At 37.1% G+C, this 20,653-nt stretch overlaps 1 protein-coding gene across 1 annotated transcript in view; it reads right to left on the bottom strand.

Moving 5' to 3' along the window:
* si:ch211-247n2.1 (calcium-activated potassium channel subunit beta-2) overlaps nucleotides 1-17,221 on the bottom strand; it is a 40,923-nt gene extending 23,702 nt beyond the window's left edge. The window contains 1 exon segment of the mRNA XM_048172182.1: nucleotides 17,136-17,221. Within this exon segment, the coding sequence (XP_048028139.1) occupies nucleotides 17,136-17,161 (26 nt within the window). The 5' untranslated portion in view covers nucleotides 17,162-17,221.
* Between the last annotated feature and the right edge of the window lie 3,432 nt (nucleotides 17,222-20,653).

Below are 20,653 nucleotides of genomic sequence, written 5' to 3'. Positions count from 1 at the left end.
AAGATTTTATTTATACTCTAACAACAACATTACACACTAACTAAAGTTTGAAACATGGGATCACGAAGAACGGGACCTTTAAAATCGAAATGTGTCTACTCAATTCAGCGCGAGCTGAACGAGAGTCGCAGCACAAATTCGGCAACAGTCAGTCAGGATTTTCACCTCACTTCGCCTCACTCTTGACTGTCAAGACGATGGTGAAAGTATGGGTTTCAAATCGAAATGTAAAAGCGTCCATTTAAGCGGGTTTGTCATTGTACTGCTTTGTTGTTGTGTTTTGTCATTAAAAATAACAATGAACCCAGCATTCAAGCAATCGGCGCTACTGAATTGGCGCTAATTTGAAATTGAAAGTAAAAGGCTCACGGCCGCAAAGGCGTTCATAATGGAGAGTGAGCGTTTTCAGTTTGCTCCGCACCGTTATGAATGACCGTGAAAAAAAAAAAGATTGAAAGCGTGAATGCTCTCTCTCTCTCTCTCTCTCTCTCTCTCTTTGTTTATGTGTGTGTAGCCTATACATGCCTGATGCGTGCATGCGGGGGAGGGGTGCGATTTTCGAATAATATTCGAATAATTCCCAGCGATCTTCGAATATTATTTTTGCTTGAAATGCCCTATCCCTAGATTTAATTAAATTAAATTAAAAGTGTACTATCCAAGTAGGTAACAGAAGATATTTGCTGTCGTAACGATGACAGTAGCGCACACAAAAGTAGTAGCTGTTCCATGCTCTGGCGTGGTTAGTGCTCACACTATAATGCGTACCATACTCAAGCCCAACTGAACCGTGCTCTGGCCCACCTCTTCCAAGCAAGCCAGGGACAGTTAAACGAACCGTGCCTGGGCATGGTACGGAGCGATCACACTAGTCAAATGAACCAGACTTTGGGGGTCAAACGCGCAAGTACCCCCTTAATAGCCCTAGTGTCCAAGTCAACACCAGCACAGGAATCTACTCTCATTGTCGACTCAGTTGCTGTGCCTGAAATCACTCACTCATCCACCAGAGAGCAGGAGCTGTTGCAGAAACATTGTCACGTCACAAAGTTTTATCCTGCATGTAGCTTATTTACAATAAAATAACAGCCAATTAGGTACAATTATATACTTAAATAATTGTTATATAATTTATTCATAATCGTTAAACTAATCATAATTTTAAGAAAACTGACAACAAAAATAAACACATTAATACGTGTACATTATTGCATGTATTTAGACTAAATATTATTTTTATTATCTTGAACTCTCCTTTTCTAAGCAGCTTTTTTTGCCCTATTACAAGAGATGACAATGTGTATATCACCGTCATCTGACCGTTTGGATGAATTCATTAAAGAATATATTACCTTCTCTCTCATTTATTTAACTATAAATTAATATTCAACCAAGGCTTTTTCTCATGAATTTTCCTTCTTTAAAATTAAGCAACAACTAGGAAACAATGGAGACACATCATTTCAAATGTCATCTCTAAATTGGATGCTTTAAATGTATTGTTTTAATAAGGGTAGTTTTAGGCTTCATGTCGCAAAAAAAAAAAATAGCCTACATTTAGTGTGTAATGATGGCAATCTTATTGCTGACCCTGAAGTGGAGTTGATTCCAGGAGTCTATGGTGGGAGTCGACTCAGAAAATCCCGGATGACAACATATGACAAGCATAATACATAATTTAGAATAACTTTTAAAAAAATATAGTTTGACTCTCGCTGATGTAAATTACTTTTTTTTTTTTTTTTTTTTTTTTTTTTTTTTTAACGTTTCTTTCAATAAGCTATCAAAAAAATTAAATCATTGTGGGCAGGTTCACTAAAAGAATATTGGGTTTTCCAGAAATGTGCTGAATTTTATAAAAATTAATAAATTGTTATATTTTTTATAATATAAATGTATTAAAAACATTTAACATTAAATTAATTATAACATTTATTGACCACAATCAAATAAAGCATTTCTAAGGCTTTACAAAAGAGGAAATAAATATCGAGAGATTGATTATATTGTAAGAAAGGAGAGAAATATGCCAAATTTGTTATACAAGTGTTACACTTGTAGATTAAATTTTTTTTAAAGTTAAAACATAAGGATTGCTAGATTTACAGCGTTAATAACTATGGAAATGCTTCGTCACAGTCTGTGAAAATGGTCAGTTTAATATATGAAAATGCAATGCACAGTCTAGATAGGAGGTGCCACTTTAATTAAATGGCCAACAGTACATGATGAATGTAAGGCTCATACAGTACCATATTTCTCCATTGATAGGGAACAAATGTCAGTTCAATGCACTTTTCAGTATTAGGTGTGTTAGCTTTGAAATTTAAAGTCTGAGCAACAGGATATTCCTGCCTTGTGTGTGAACAGGGTGTGTATCCTGAAGACTTTGGTGTTGGAAGGTCAGCGTCTCTTTCAAGGCTCCACGGCAGCTGGAGTCTGACATCACAACAGCAATACAGAGACATGCTTCACATTTTACAGTGTAAAATTTACAGCCATCACCGCCACGATTAGCTTTAAAAGTATGAGTGCGAAGAAGGAGGGGGTCTGGAATCCGGTGCCGGTGGGCGTGTTTGACGAGCGAGTTCTGCTGAACTATCTGTTGGGTTGTAAATATTGGTTGAGAAGTGTGGTTGAGATTGAAAGAACAAAATAGAAACTGTGTCTTCACTTGGCTTCATTGTTATTGTGTGTCATGACAGGGCAAACGGGTCATTTGTAGAGCTGCGTGTTGAAAAGATGGTGTCTAGATGATAACATTTATTACCCCAGTAAACACGTCCAAGTAACTGCCTTACTCACTTTAGGAACGTGGTATTTCAAGTGTGACACCAGCTGGATGCTATTTTAGGATCTTGATTCAAGAAGAGCAGAATTTAGATGAACACTGTGATAAGTGTAATTATTTGAATGTGCCTTTTATTAAAGGGGACCTATTATGCAAAATTCACTTTTGCATGGTGTTTAGACATAAATGTGTGTTGGCAGTGTGTGTACACAACCACCCTATAATGATAAAAATCCAACCACTCCTTTTTTTTAATCCCCATAAATCATAAGCAGTGTCTCAGAACAAGCCGTTTGCAAATCCCTGGCAGTGTGATGTCACATTAGCCACAGGCCCCGCCCACGAATGGTGACAGATACTGCCGTTTTAACATAGAACCGCCCTGAGCAAGTTGTACACAGTCCGCCATTGCCGCACTAACGAGAATGTCTCCCAACCATTTTAGGTGTTCTGTAGCGGGATGGATTAATCCACATAGCTCTCTCAATTTACTCCTGAAATCTGAGCCGCTGAAGACGAGGTGGATACATTTTTTTTTCATAAGAAAATGCTTCCTCAACTCTACCGAAATTCGTTTGTCTGCATGAATCATTTCACCTCGGACTGCTTTGTGAACGAATGTCAATACAAAGGGACAATACAAAAAGGAGGTTGTGCTAAAAATTTGTTACTCAAGGATAGATCAGTACAAACTGTTTGTGATCCAGCTTACAGCCTCCAGAGTGATACTGGATATGGCAGTAATGAAGGTGAGAGCACTTTATTACAGTTCATTGGAGCTGATTTACGGATATAAAGTTGACCAGTTTATTAAGCACCACCTGAAAAGGCGTAAGGTCTTTATATATTTGTTTAATGTTAGTTGTAACGAGTGTTTGTGTACTTCGCTGTGTATGTTGATGAAAATGAGGGAGAGAGAGAGAGTTTATGGATATTTTAATGCATACTTGCACTGTGTTTTATTAAGCTCTTACAGTGATTTTCTAGAGTGAAAACAGACGCTTCATATTTTGTGTGAAGTATAATAAACATTATAAAACTCATCGGTAAACAGGCTTGTACTTATGTAGTGGATAAAAACAAGAAGACAAATATAAGTTATAACCATAATTAAACTAAACTATACCTGTTCTAGCTCCATGCAGCATATATTCGCAGTTTCTGACTTTATAGTGCGTCCTGACTGACTCCTGACACCGGAGAATCAGCTCTTGAAGCTCCGCACTCTTAGGCCGAGCGTAGCAGCTCATTTGCAATTAAAGGGCACACACTGAAACGGCGGGTTTTTGCTCACCCCCAAAAATTTAACATGCTATAAAAAATGATCTGTGGGGTATTTTGAGCTAAAATTTCACATACACACTCTAGGGACATTGGAGACTTATTTTACATCTTGTAAAAGGGGGCATAATAGGTCCCCTTTAAGGAGGTCCTTAAAGATATTTACAGATATTTAAGTAATTTTACCCAGATGGACCCAGAATTATATGCTACAATTTCTATTGTAGGCCAAAACTAGATTGTAGATCTAGATCTAACTATCAAGCAATTTTAGAGATATATTGTTTTAGAGATATACGGTCAATATTGGATATTTCATTTTTTTAAAAATGATTATCTATTGTTCATACTGTACGTTTTTAATTGAATGAATTACTGAATCCTAATTATTGACATTAATTGACATAAGTTATTAATGCTTAAGATTTTAATTTTCTTTTTTTACATTCACTTTTAAATCAAATGTTATAATTATAATATTATTTTATAATTATATTATTTACTTGGTTATTTTATATTTAAAAACAAACACTATCATTCTGTCACATTCAAGGCAATGATGAACAGAAGAAGGGATTAGCAGCAGTATTTAATCCAAATAAACAACACAATCCAGGGAGTGATAGCGTAACAGCTTGTATATAAACAATACAAGACAATACCGGACAAAGAACAGAACCAAACTCAGAACTTCAAATACACAGGGGAAGCTAATCAACTGAAACAGGTGCATAACTTAATCAGTAACCAAGGGAATAGAGGGTATGCGTCGACGTCACTTTCCCGCCGAAAACGCGCTCCCTCAGCTGGACTGAGTGGCAAAAGAACCTGCTGCGTGACTGGATTTAATAGGGGAAACTGCGAAAAAGCGACTAAAACTAACGAATTACACTAAAGGTTGGAATCGAATATGTTCCTTACAATTTGTCAAATAAACCTAATCCATGGATATTGACATGTAGCCAGGAGTCGTGTTTCCTGATATTTATATGTGCCTGATTTGACGGTGGGGAAATACATAAAGCAAATCTGCCTGTGAATATTTTATATAACTACAATATAGGTAGGTTTAAATCCGTGTAATCACTTATATCAATGTTATATCGTCATATTGTCCAGCCCTAAAACGTATATGTTTTTATAATATATTTTTTTGTCAGTGTTGTTTATTTAAAAACACCCAATTATGCAGAATATAAGATCGAAAATATTTAATTGATGAGTTGTCAACATAATATATAACAATACAATATATGAGTATGATTTTACCTCAAAATCCAACATTTTGACACAAAACGATAACTGCAAATCCATGTTTCTCTGCCTGGAGTCCAGCTGTTTCTGTGAATTGCAGTGATCCATTTGCTCTTTTTCTGTTGCTTTCTGCATTTTTTTTTTAAATATATACCTCAGGTTTTGTGTCAAAGAAATTTGTACAGTCAATCACAAAGCGCTTTCCCGTTTTGGATGTGTTTTGTGTGTTTTTCGCGACATTCACGCTGAATGCCAATGCTGCCGCTCAGTCTTTTGCCTCTCAGTGGACGTGACCGCAGTTGTAATGGTCGACGGTGACGTCACTTGCATACCCTCTATACAGACAGGGAAAAGCACATTTAAGCGGCCATTTACAGGACACCATTTTCAACTGAAGACAGAAACTTTTTTTGGCTGTTCATTTTCATGACAACAGTGTTGAAAACCCATTTTTTTGAAAACTGGTTTCAAAGTGCAAGTTTTTGAAAACTGTACCGTTATAGTCTCTATGTAAACTACAAAAACGCAAATTTGTGAAAACTGTGATGTGCATTATGTGTTCAGTCTATAGATGTGTAATGTTTCTTTACAAAGTGACATCGCCATCTACTGGCCTGGCATGCATAACACAGCATTTTTAGTCATTTTCGTGGATCCGTGGAAGAAAAAACTTTTCCATTTTTTTGGTACATGGTTGTCATATAAACGTACCTTAAAACACAAACAAACTGAGCATTACCCTGACACTTTCAAATGTTTGGAGTCAATAATTTTTTTTTTTTTTAAAGAAATGAATACCTTTTTTTTCCAGAAAGGATGCATTAAATAGAAAAAAGTGATCATAAACACTTTTACAATGTTTCAAAATAAATAAATGCTCTTTTTTCAGATAAATGCTCTGAAAATACTATGAAGACTGGAATAATGGCTGCTGGAAATTCAGCTTTGCCATCAGAAATTAGTTACATTTTAAAATATATTCAAATAGAAACATTAAAAAAAAAAAAAACCCTCAACCTTACCAAACTCAAACTTCAAAACGGAAAATGTCCCAAAAGGGTTTTTGCTAAGATCCGAGAGCCTATATGACCGCTCAATTTTGCTATAGATTTTAAATCTTTGCTATTTCTTAAAAAAGGATTTGTCATTTTTTTGTAGAAACACCAAAGCTCATTCCTATGAATAATTATGCTATCAGGTCAAGAAATACTATCCAATCTTTTTCCAAGTTCTTAAATGCACAAAGTTCTCACATCATCTCTCACACCAAGTGTGTTAATAGATGAATCAATGGTCCTCACACAGAATCAGTACATCAAGAGCAAATGGTGGTGCCCACGTTGTACATTCTGTCTTTTATTCTGTTCTCCCTGCTTGCTTAGCAAATAAAATTCATCATAGATGATTACACCACACTCTACCTACCACCAAAGACATCAGCTTCAGGTCAGGTTGCAAATATTTGCTCAGCATTGAGAGAGTGGGCAGCAAAGCTAATTTCCTTTTTCCACATTAAGACTATAAATCCTTCGTCTGTATTTCAAGCTGTTTGTCTGTTGCGCTGCGTTTAGAAATACCTGAAATCACAAAGGCTTCCCCGGCAGGTATGGCAACCGTCACATTCAGCATCAGCCATAACGTGAGGCCAGGCATGTGCCAGTAGATTATTTAACAAAGCAGACTGACTAGCCGTGAGAGATTGACATGCCACTCTCAGGGAGAGCGCAGCCCGTCCGTTTGTCAATACCATTTCGAGTGAGAAAGCGGAGTGCTCTCGACAGCAGCCATCAATTGGTGAATGTAAAACTTGCTGTTTTCCTCCAGCTCTGCCACTGGTCAGAGATCTAGTCAGCAGACTGTTAATCACACTCACTCAGGCCCAGTGAGACAGCCACAGCCGCAGGGTAATGACACCTAAACAACAGGGATAAATCACAGAGCAGGGCCTTCGACACGAGCACAGGAAACAAAGTCATGCTGCTAAATTTGACCAAAACCAGGAACAGATAGGACATCTGTTTTGCACTCGATTACAGTGATAGACTCAGATGTGGTTGTAACATATATGCAAACATTTTTACTAGGACTGATATAATTAATTGATATACTGATTAAGTAATCAATTTAATCATAATTAATTGCATATATCAATATTTGTTTTGTAATGCCTCAAAAAGAGCACATTTGAAGACAATATTATGGCAGATGAGTAAAGCATCAAAAGTTGACAATAAAAGTAATGCATTCTTGCTGAATTACTGGTCCCAAACTTTTGAGCGTTATTAACAAACATATTTGAGAATTTTTATATAGTCCAGAAAGCATTGATCTAAATGCATTATTTTATGCATTATGATTTTTGCAGTTGCAGAGTTTCGAACAACATAAATAAATGCAAAATAATAAAGAGAGATATACTACAGAACTATACTACAGAAATTAAAGTAATCAAATAACACTGGATAGTCTTCATAGTCTTATTAAATACAGATTAATGCTTACTAATAGTTACAAAAGTTATTCAGTCAAGAGCAGAGTGACTTTCTTTGTCTTTTACTCTTTGATTAACATGACAGACAGCAGCAGGAATATTAGACTGCTGTCCCTTTAAGAGTTTATGCATGGATCCAAAATACTTACACAACTTGCGCTATCTTTCTCAACTAATTCAATTCCAAAACTGACTTTGTTTAACTGGATACTTGCCAAGAAGGGCATTTTGACATAATTTTGTGTGTGTTTGACAGTGGTCAGGAAAGTTACTTTACTTTACATTACAATATTGCATTACTTAGTTACTTTTTATGAAAAGGAATGTGTTACATTACTTTTGTGTTACTTTTTCTCGCCTGGGCTGGGCTTGCTTGTTTGTTTTTTAATAACAACAAAAAAAGTTGTATTTTTGGTAAATGTAAAGGCCCTTTCACACCAAAAATGAAATGAATAAGCCTCAGTCTGAAGGAAATGCATTTTTGCGGCTGTACATTAGAGGGCGCAGCTCAAACAAACCTTTCAGCTGCCATTCTGGATTAAGTAAGAATAGGATACAGGAGATGGAAGATGAACACTATTATTTCTAAATTTAATATAAAGTAATTTTTGCTTATTAGTATGGTTGAATTGGATAATTGAAGGCCAGCAGCAAAGACATTGGTTAATAAAGTGACATTAAATATTTGTGTAATTTAATACAGTTAATTATTACAGGTTTGGATAAAATTCAGAGATTGCATTTCTCTGTTTTTATTAATTTTGAGGAATACTGAATGTTTTCGTGCAAGTGAGATGAGTAAATGCATGTTCACATTTAGTCTAGAACTACAATAACCATCATGTTCACACAGCGCATACAACACCTCTGCATTTTATTCCTCTCAACGTGGGCACAGGAGAGCTGTCAATAAATGTGAAAATGTAACTGAGATATTTTGTTGTAAATTGAAAAAGTAATGTTACTTTACTAGTTACTTGAAAAAGTAATCTGATTTCGTAACTCAAGTTACTTGTAATGCATTACCCCCAACACTGGTGTTTGACTGTTTAAGCACAGTGAGCCACTCGTTTTGGTACTCACGACTCACAAGCTGCTTGAAACTCAGAGGCGGCTTATATGTGCACCACTTTTAAAGATCAGTGCGCGCACAATGCAAGCCCTAATTAACTGGAGCAAATTAAACGAGTGAGTGAGAGGTGGGTTTGACTTTGATATTGGAGATAAGAGAGCGCGAACGCTGCTGACGTTATTGCCTGTGCCGCTGGCAACAAAACGGGCCGGCTCGATCCCTGGCCGATCGATTGGTGCATCTCTGTTTATAGGCTAATTAATACTAAATGAACGTTAAATTGACAACCCAAATTTTTGGTGATGTGGTCAAGAATTCTGGTCAGAAATTTGGTCACTTGATCTATACTTGTTAGCCTCTATGAAGCAGCCTGCACCATGTAAAATAAAACTTTTTTTTATTTTTTTTATCTAAAAGTAATATGGATTTTTAATAATAAAATACTAAGTGCACCTTTCACTTAACAGGTTTCAGAGATTTGATTGTCTGATTTGATACGTGTCAGAACACATGCTGATTAGTGTAATCAGAGTTCGCCTACAGTCAAAAAACACATTCCCTCCATTAGTTGCTCTTTTTCTGAACAATCAAGCTAAAGTCTAAAATAGAATCATCACATTTAACTGTCACCAGCTTTTCAAAGTCTTGCATTAGTTACAGAAACACTGTGTGTACAGAACTTTTTGTACATGTAGCTGCCAAAATCCCAATGTTATCTTAAAATGAGGCTCCAACTTTTCTCTGCTATAGTGGATGTCCTGTTTGTCCTCTGGCCCTATTTGGACTTTAGAGAGTTTTTATAATGAAAAAGCTTGTTTAGTGAGACCAATCCTTTTGATCAACCATTAACTGACAGTGTAAAAAAGAGAGAGTTCACCCTAAAATTTAAAATTCTGTCATATCCCTCACTTTGTTCCAAACTTGAATTAAGTTAGTTCTTCTGTTGAAAACAAAAGAAGATATTTTGAAGAATGTGTGAGCTGCTCTTTTTGGGGCTGTTACTATCCAAAAAAAGCACCATAAAAGCTGTCCATGTGACCTGGGCACAGTTTTCCAAATCTGAACAGACTGAAATAGAAGTATTTACTTACTGAAAATGACACACAAAAAGCATCTCTTTATTGCCAGGTATATTTTACATTCATGGAACATGCTAACAGACTAACATCAACACGATACACTTTTTGTAATGTTTGTTACCCTGTTCCAATGTACTGTTCAATATGTCTGCATAACAGCCATAAGAGAGATCCCAAAGTGTAAAAACCTTGTGTAAACATATCCATGAGCTTACAGCTGACATGTCAAACACACAAAAGGTTCATAACCCCTTCTGAATCATTGTTGCAGTCACACGTATGAACAAAAAACACTTTATAACATCACCAAACCATTGTGTTTCACATCAGCCAAGCGGACTGTATCATGTTATGTAACGACCCTGTTTATTTTAGCAGTCACTCTTCATTCAAAAACATTTAAACCCCAGTAAAGGTCACTTCATCGCATTGGGTGAAGGTAACCCTGTAGCCATCTGTGTGTTGTTAAAAAAAATTCTCCTCATGTCTGGACAAACAATGGCAGGCGAGAAGTGCATACAAGTTGTGAAGAATGCTCAACTGCTTTGTGCAGGTTGTAGGGTGTTTCTCTAGGGGGGCAGAAACACCCGTCCCCCGCAGATCATGTAACCTAAGATGAATAAATGAGCCTGTGCACTTGCTGTCTCATAAGAACCCAGAGCATTTCTGGGAAGTCATAGTATGTTAGGTGTCATGCTGGACTTTCTGGTGCTGTCAGAATCTGGAAACTTCCATAACTAGCTATATACATGCTGCAATGAGTAGTGTGTCAATGCCTAGAGGACCTCTGCTGACAAATCCTGGCTGAGTCAGGTGGAAATTTCTGACTGAGTACACACTTAGCTTTTTATGTTCCAACATTTTGGCCCAAGGTCAAAATAATTATAGCATTCTGTTGATCAATGGGTCTCCGTTTGAGCTCGCAAATGCACTGGGGTATGGAAAATTACACGGCTTAAAACTCAATAACAGTGCCAGCTTCAAGCAAAACAATATCAGTTGAGCTTGTGATGTTGAAAGCCCCATGTTGCATGGTCAAACAATGTCATTTGTCAAAGATCCTTGACATTGCTGTGACTGTAGAAAATAACTACAGTCAACAAGTCAAGGGTTATTTGTTCTTGTTTAACCTTGTTCAGATGTTTACAGATGGACTTTATCCCCAAATGTTTCCCAAACCACATAAAGCAGCAAAGTGTGGGAATGAGCTGCTGTTTTGTGTGAGGAGAGATGCTTGGCATCAGCTGGCACTTCAAAGCTGCCTGTGCCCATCCAGACAAAGCATTGGTTGTAATAAAAGGCTCTGCTTATTTAAATTTGCTTAGCTGACCACAGCGTGACTTTTTATGATGAGGACGGTAAGGTCACAATATTGGGGGTTTGCATCACTTGAAGATGCAGCACACTGTGAGCCTGTTCCACAATGGAATGAGGGACATTTTAATATCAAACTATACAAGTGCACAATGTTTTTTCTTTGTTCTGTCTGTCTGTTGCTCTATCCATTGTTTTGTTATCTATCAGTCTGTCTGTTGGTCAGTCTGTCTTTTGTTTTAATGTTCAGTCTGTCATTCTAATGTTCTGTATATCTTTCGTTCTAACGTTCTCTCTGTCATTCTAATATTCTGTCTGTCGCTCTAATTTTCTGTCTGATGTTCTAATATTCTGTCTGTCTTTCATTCTAATGTTCTGTCTGTCGCTCTATCTATCTGTCTATCTGTCTGTCTGTCTGTCTGTCTGTCTGTCTGTCTGTCTATCTATCTATCTATCTATCTATCTATCTATCTATCTATCTATCTATCTATCTATCTATCTATCTATCTATCTATCTATCTATCTATCTATCTATCTATCTATCTATCTATCTATCTATCTATCTATCTATCTATCTATCTATCTATCTATCTATCTATCTATCTATCTATCTATCTATCTATCTATCTATCTATCTATCTATCTATCTATCTATCTATCTATCTATCTATCTATCTATCTATCTATCTATCTATCTATCTATCTATCTATCTATCTATCTATCTATCTATCTATCTATCTATCTATCTATCTATCTATCTATCTATCTATCTATCTATCTATCTATCTATCTATCTATCTATCTATCTATCTATCTATCTATCTATCTATCTATCTATCTATCTATCTATCTATCTATCTATCTATCTATCTATCTATCTATCTATCTATCTATCTATCTATCTATCTATCTATCTATCTATCTATCTATCTATCTATCTATCTATCTATCTAATCACTTAAGTTTGCCAGGGTCATCCAAATCTGCTCCTATGTTGCATCTGTTGTCTTTAAAGTTACATTGATTCACAGCCAGTTAGAAAGCATGACTTTGCCCTGACACACCCCTCAGTGTGCGTCTCTGTCTCCCATGTGTGCGAAGTGCTAATGGGACGTGGCTTTGCTGCCTGCTGGCTTGGGATCTGATATGGTAGCTGAAAAGAGCGGCACCAGAGAGGCTGCAGGCTCTTGCTGAAGGTCAGTCGGTGGGCCTTCACCAAATACAGGTCACGAGGTCAGGGTAGGAATTCACATACCCTGCTGCTACAGCTGGATGATAAACGATCAACTACACACAAATACATCAACGTAACAGCAAAGAGTCATCTGTTTTATATGATAAACTAGTATGTTTGGAATTTTTGGTTAAATAAAGAGAAGAAGCCATGAATTGCTCAAAGGGTCTGCTGTAATAGTCAAGCAATCGCAGCTGTTTTCAAAGACTCGATAAAGTTTGATCAACAAACAAGACACGACTTAAAAATGAAAAGGATAACGCCTCAGTGTCTCGAGGCTAGAAGTTCAATTTCTGTGGATGTTTACTCAAGTGCATTATTTTTTTTCTATCTTTTTTTTTTCCCTTCTCTGTAACCGGCTAACCGTTATTGCCCTTCAAACAAACTGCCACCCACTAAAGCAAATCCATTTATAGATGTTAAAAGAAAGTCAAAAGTCTAACTAAAAACTTATCCTAGAAAAAGCATTGATATCATGAATCGAACCAAACTGTGTTTGACAAACATAAATCGTGCCTACCCTCAAGTGTCTTTGTTCCTTCTGGATTATCTGGCCGATAATCCCATTCCCAGCAGGCGATTGTGTCTGTTGGTGGCACTTTTCTGCAGATGTTCTATTGGTTAAGCCGGTTTGTGAGGAGCACTATTAGTGAGAGAGACGTGCTAACTCTGAGTGTAAGCCTGTGTGCTCAAAATGTTTCAGATAACTGCTGGTGCAACAAGAGTGACAGGCACAATAGACTCACTTGCTCTCTCATGCTTAAAATGAGTCAACTAATGTCTGTATGTGAACATAGACCCACTGATAGCCAAGATACCATGGTATTAGATGGTAAGACTATGATTCTCTGATGTATAATACCATGGTACTGAATCATTGCCATATTCAAATACTATAGTATTGACATGATACTTCAAGGTATATCAAAGAAAAAAAAAATGGAATAATAGTAGTACACTACCATTCAAATTTGGGGTCAGTAAGATATTTTTTTCTTAACCCAACCCTATATTAAAGGTCCCGTTTTTCGTGCTTTGCTTGTGTTTATAGTGTGCAATATAACATGTGTTCATGTTTCGCGTGTAAAAAAAACACAGTATTTTTCACATAATTTACTTATCTGTATACCGCTGTTTCCACTGTCATAAAAACGGGCTGATGACTTCCTTGTTCTATGAAGTCCCTCCTTCAGAAATACGTAACGAGTTCTGATTGTGCCAGCGGTTCCTGTGTTGTGATTCGACAGCAGCTTAGCGAACCTTGCCGGAAAGGTCACGCCTCTTACCATAACGTGGAGATGCACGCGCTCAGTGTTATTGTAAACATGTCTTTAATTTTACCCTATCAATTTGAGCCGGAATCAGACCCGGTGATTGGACTGCGGGATGAAAATAACAGCGTTTCGACGACATGGCGACAAACACACTCTACAAACGCAACTCTTGTGTATTCCTGTGGGCGGAGGTTAGTCAAAAAACTGTTTTAGTGACGTCATTAAAGAAGGAAGTAGAGGGATGTAGTCCAAACTGGCCGTTCGATGTAGGCGACTTCTGTTAAATAAAATATCTCGCTTGGCATTGAACTTTGAGCTTTAAAATTTTACAGATTTTATTTATACTCTAACAACAACATTACACACTAACTAAAGTTTGAAACATGGGATCACGAAGAACGGGACCTTTAAGTTCATGTAGTTAATTATTATTACTCAGTTCTTAAATGTATAATTACACTGTAATAACCAAATTAATACTTTCATACAGTATAAGGACTTGAGTTCCAGAAAGCACATTAATGTTTTTAACATTGATAAAAATAAGAAATGTTTCTTGAGAAGCAAATCAGCATATTAGAATGATTTCTGAAGGATTATGTGACACTGAAGACTGGAGTAATTCAGCTTTGCGATAACCACTATAAATTACATTTTAAAATAGATTAAAATAGAAAACAGTTATTTTAAAACGTAAAATGCTTGTCAGTATACCTGTACTTAAAGCTGCAGTAGGGAGTTTTTAGAAAACGTTGACTTAGCCTGAGAATTTGAACAAGCACAACTCACAGGTCACTCCCCCTTGCTCTCTGCTGCGCTACAGCCCTCCCTCCACAGCTCCTCCCCCATCACAACGGAGCCTGCCGTGAACGCGCAGGCTAGTAAGCAAGCAGGACCGATGACGGCGGATAAACAGTTATAGCACATTCACTGGTACAGACGAAACATCAACAATATGATTTACATTGACTATGGCCTTCCCATACTTTGACTACAAACTTGGTCCTCAAAACATTACGTATTTTGCAATACATGTAATGTAACTATATGACGTACAGTATATGCACTATTTCTATAAGAAATAAATAGCTAGTAAGATAATATAACGGTAACTAATGTTACAGTACGCAAATAACTGGCTTCTCCGGTTATCTCTGTATGTATATTTTAGCCAAGAATAAAACAAAATTTGTTATTAAACCACTCTGCCTCTTTTCGTTTTATTTAAAGAAACAAACAAAAACATATTAATAGCCTCAGGCAACGAGTGATTAATTATCTGCAATGTCTGCTTATATTTATAACAAAACGAAATATTAAACAACCCTGCCTCTTTTCGTTTACATTTCAAACATATTAAATGTAATACTATTTGTGCATACTCTGATTATCTTCACTGTAATGAAATGAAATAGGCTTTAACATAAAACACAACCTTCTCTTTTTGTTAAATGTCAGTTTTAATGTTCAATAATAGCCATTATAAAAGGTATAAAAATATACAATAAGAAATAAAGCAAACAATTCAGTCAAGCGTACAAAATCAGCGCTTTAGTATGATACAAAAGTTAAATAGCCATATATAAATTTATGAAACGTCACGTTGCCCTCAGCCAAAACGGAGCCAGCGGCAAACGTCAGAAGGATTAGCCGAGGTAAGGCTGCTCTCGGCTGGGTACATGAGCGCTGAGAGTCCGGTGATCGCCTGGATCTCAAAACTCCGACAACGTCAGATCAAATTTTTAGAAAGGCGCTATCTTTATCAATGAACCACAAATTTGAGCTTTAAACCAGCACATTCTCGCCTGAAAAAATCTTAAAACTGCATATCATGACTTAATAGAGCCCGATCACACGAAAATGCGTATCAATAGTACGAGTTTGTAATCTCGTAGAATATATACGCCAAAATGAGTTTTTCGCGTGCATATGATACGCACTTTATGGGGTATTATACGTACGAAACTGGATTGTTTGTCCGTCATAAGCAAAGCTGCTGCACACTGGTAATCTTGAATTTGAATGCCTGTACACGCTGTGCACTATGGCTGTGCATGACAGGAGTGTGATCAGCGCGCACACGAGCTTGATTGACACTGCTAAGACACTCCTCCTGACTCTGATTGGTTGGTTCTTACCGGGAGCGGTGTATTTCTACAAATGGCAATAGGACCACTGGGAGGAGCCAGAGGAGCTTGATTTTTTTTCACAGATTATCTGTCTCATATTCTACTGTCAGGACATAATGACAGGTTTAACAAATATGTAAAAAATACATTTTTACAAAAGTTACCTACTGCAGCTTTAAGTATGCTGAATTTATGTTTTAAGTTGTCTTCTAGGTCATATGGTTTTCTAGGTCATGATGACTTTTACATCACCTTTTACATAAAAAAAAAAAAAAAAAAAAAAAAATGGAAAACTGTAAATAAAATGCTGCACCTAAGACACTAAAAGGTAATGGAGATGAGAGATTAAATACATTAATTTGTGTGTGTGTATATATATATATATATATATATATATATATATATATATATATATATATATTTATATATTTATATATTTATATATTTATATTTATTTTCTGGCTAATTTTATTTTTTTTATTTTTTATGATGATCATTTAGGCAGAATGATCATGTTTTTCACCCATACACTGAATATGTCATCAGGATTGCTGAACTAGGCTGCCATCTAGTGTTAGAGACCTTGAGTTGCACATTCTCATAAACATCTCTCATGAACCCTTGAAAGTAGCGTGATGGGCTGTAGTGATTTAACAGCCTTAAACTTTTTTGTTTTTTGTATTTGTTTTTTACTCATTCCTACAACACCAATATCTCAATTTAGCAAAATAAACTTAAATATAAATTATGTTTTATTAACAAAGTTTGGGAGAAGCACATTCAAATAATCAACCTAATTAGCACGAGAGAAGGTGTGTGTGTGTGTGTATGTATATATAATCGCCAACCTACCTCTATCCCACAACAGTTTTCCAGTATCCCTCCACCACCCCAACTCCTCACCTCTTAACTATTTCCTATCCCAACCAGGGCATGGGGAGAGTACGCTGGGTTCAGGCCAGATTCCGAGCTTGGAGCCCTCCCCTCAGACTGCATGCCAAATTTGCATGCTTTTACTTTATCCGATTATATGTAAAGGGTGAACTCGTGAAATGATCAAGTCAACTTGCAATATCCTCTGGATGGACTTGAAAGTTCAAAGCATCAAAAAGGTGAAAATCAAATATTGAAAAACAGTTTGAAAAGATAGTTTTTCAAGATTTTAGAGACCGTGAGTGAAAGAGGAAAAAGACTGAATAGGAAAAATCACCTTACCCCTGTTCTCTCATAAGTCTTTTCATGTATCTTTCTTGCAGTATGGTGGTTGTTCTCTGACGGAGCACTTTGTGTTGGTCCCAGGAGGAAAGAATTGAAGGAAGTATGTAACACTTCCGTCAGTTCTGATAGAGTGAAAGCGGCAGCTCTGGGAGCCACAGACTTCTGAACAATAGTCTACAACAACAAAAATACACGTCTGCACAGGGACTTCATCAAATCCTTACATTTGGCCTTGATGTCTGGAGAGGTGTGTTTTTGTTTTTTTTTACCCCCATTTCCAAGGAAAGTCACATATTTGCAAAAATGAATGAACATCAGTATTAGATGAATTATAATAAACTGGAGTGTTTGTGGATGAAGTCTGTTTTGTCATTCATATGCCTATGTGAGCATACAGTTTTTTTTCACATAAAAAGAAGAGGGCTAGTTTTGGTAATTTTTCCTGAGAAATATCACTAACACATTCTTAGTGAATATCACTAAGACATTCTGATAACTTTCCTTGCCATCTTTTTTTATATATTCTTTTGTGTTCCACAGAAAATGCCCTACAGATTAAGGAAAACATTAGGGTGAGTAAATGGTGACATTACTTTCATTTTTGGGTAAACTATCCCTTTAAGTGACTTCTTTTTATGTGCATTTCATTGTGTCTTTGTTTGGTGAATGATATGCACAGATTTTTATCAAGTTGACCGTGGCCAGTATTTTACACATTGGCCTTTATAATTAACTAAATAAACTAAAATACATTTTAATATTTTAATATTGCTTGCCTTATGTAATTATGTATTATTTGAGATTTTTTTTTCTAACACAACTATTAATAAGCCATCAATAGGCTGATTTTCCTGAAGTATTGGTACTGTGGCTCGGTTTGGTCACTGAATGTGTACAGGATGTACATATACATTCAGCCATTAGGTGGCTCTGTTCACACAGAAGCCAGTTGAAATTCATGTTTACATTCTCTTTCTTCGGTCTGTCTTTATTTATCTCCACGTTCCCTTGGCATTGGCCTTCCAGTTTTTAAAAGCTACAAATTTAAGATTGATACAGCTAGGTCTAACATTGAAAGGGAGCAAAGCTTTTGAAAAATGGGCCATTTGAAAGCACTGTAATTATACAGTCATCAAAGATGATAACAAAAACATCATTTCAAGTAGAATTTCTTTATGTGCCAAAATCACACTAATTTAATCATGTCTTTAACCTATCTGTAGCCTGCCTTTTTTCTAGCTTTGTGATTTGAAGAACGAACCACACTAAAGTTGAGCTGGAAATTGTACAGTATGTATTGAATTTAGTATATATGGGGCAGCCGCTGTGTTTCTCAAGGGGAGTCTGTCTCAATCTATATGACTGACTCAATCAGGTCCAGTTGTCTGCCTTACTGCATCAGGATGGGGGAGCCTTGCTAACCTTATATTACACATTCACTTAGAATAAATTACATTGTATTGGCTGCATGGTGTGCCCAAGAGAACGAGCGATAAATCTCTAGGGTGTGTTGCTTAATTGGTGCAATCTGCGAAATTCTCGCGAAGTGCTGAAATCGTACCTGCTACAGATAATGGAGCTCCGTGGGGGTCTTTAATCGAAGGGATTAATCAAGTCGTTCCAGACTGAAAGGAACAGGGGAGTATGTTGTAGGAAGAGATGGAGTGGGGGTGGGGAAGATAGGATCAATCCGTTTAGTCCTGTCTTTACTCATCCTGCCTGCAGTCTTCCAGCCTAGAGCAGGAGAGAGCCACTATCTACAAATCCCACCCGACTCCCAACCACATAGTGCAGCTAAAAATAGCCCGCTGATTTGACACATGCAAAGGCTTTATAGTGCAATCTGAGCTCAGTCCATATGATCCGATATGGATATGATCTCATCCTGTCACACCAAAGAGATCCAATCGTGTCCCGCAGCCGTGTGCCCAAACATGTTAGCATTAATGAACTATTAGAGTGTAACTGTGCTGATCACAGGCTGGTGAATGTAAAGCTGGATCATGTTGAGAGGAGGATGAGACTGTGCTAATGTGTCATCAAGAAAGGAGTCTTAGAGTAGAGAGAGCGAGAGCTGCCACACATTGAATTAAAGTGGCAATAGTCCAAGGAGAGAATAGCAACCTCTAGATATGTAGTTGCAACATACAGTAACAACAACAACTAGATATGAACTGCTTGTGCAAAATCACTGATAGGATGTTTGGGTAATTGCTAAGGCATTCTGGTTGATCTGGTTGGTCTGCCAGGGTGTTCTGGGTGGCACCTAGGGCATTGTTAAGATATTATGTCACTAAGTTGTAGCTAGGGCATTCTAATTATTTGCTAGGCGGTTTCTAGGGTGTTCTGGGTGGTAGCTAGGGCATTGTTAAGATATTATGCCACTAAGGTGTTGCTAGGACATTCTAGTTAGTTGCTAGGGTGTTCTGGGTGGCAGCTAGGGCATTGTTAAGATATTATGCCACTAAGGTGTTGCTAGGTCATTCTAGTTAGTTGCTAGGGTGTTCTGGGTGGTAGCTAGGGCATTAAGATATTATGCCACTAAGGTGTTGCTAGGTCATTCTAGTTAGTTGCTAGGGTGTTCTGGGTGGTAGCTAGGGGATTGTTAAGATATTATGCCACTAAGGTGTTGCTAGGGCATTCTAGTTAGTTGCTAGGGTGTTCTGGGTGGCAGCTAGGGCATTGTTAAGATATATTATGTCACTAAGGTGTTGCTAGGTCATTCTGGTTAGTTGTTAGGCAGTTGTTATGGTGTTCTGATGGGTAGCTAGGGCATTGTTAGGATAATGTGGTGTCTAAGGTGTTGCTAGGGTGTTCTGAGCGGTTGCTATTAAGATGTTTGGGTGGTTGCTAGGGCTGATATGATGTTTAGTCAGGTGCCCTGAATGAAAATTAAATTTATCTTTGCTAGATGGTTGCTAGGGTGTTCTGGATTGTAGTAAGGGAACTGTTAAGATATGGTCTCTAGGGTGTTGCTAGTGTGTTCTTGGTGGTAGCTAGGACAATGTTAATATATTATGGTCTCTAGTGTGTTGCTAGGGTGTTCTGGCAGGTCACTGATATGATGTTTAAGTGGTTGCTAGGGTGTTCTGGGTGGTCGCTAGGCCACTGTTAAGATATTATGGTTTCTAGGGTATAGCTAAGGCGATAACTCTGAACAAATGTTCTAATAGTGTTACTGGAAGAACATTTGTTCATAACTTTGAGAGAACCTTTCCAGAATCTTTGCCAGTGATCTGAGAACATTCGCTGTTAGCTGGTGGTTGGTTGTGTGTGAGCTTGGCTAGTTGCCAACTGATCCAAAAAACCCTGAACCATGTCTCTGTTATATTGTGGTGCCTTAGAAAAGGTTCAGGTCCTTCCCTCAGTGTAAGTCTATGGGATTTTATCAACTATATAAGTCTGATCAGTGATCACTTATAAAAATAAAAGTATGCCTTTCCTTATCAATCCGCATCCTCACTGATGTTTAATACTTAAGGGTTTGTTCAATTCCATCTAAGTATGTGTAATAG

This window comes from Megalobrama amblycephala, linkage group LG21 (genome assembly GCF_018812025.1).
Source record: "Megalobrama amblycephala isolate DHTTF-2021 linkage group LG21, ASM1881202v1, whole genome shotgun sequence".
NCBI classification, from domain to species: Eukaryota; Metazoa; Chordata; class Actinopteri; order Cypriniformes; family Xenocyprididae; genus Megalobrama; species Megalobrama amblycephala.
The sequence above is the reverse complement of the archived record's forward strand: the minus strand, read 5'-3'. Positions and strand labels throughout refer to the sequence as shown.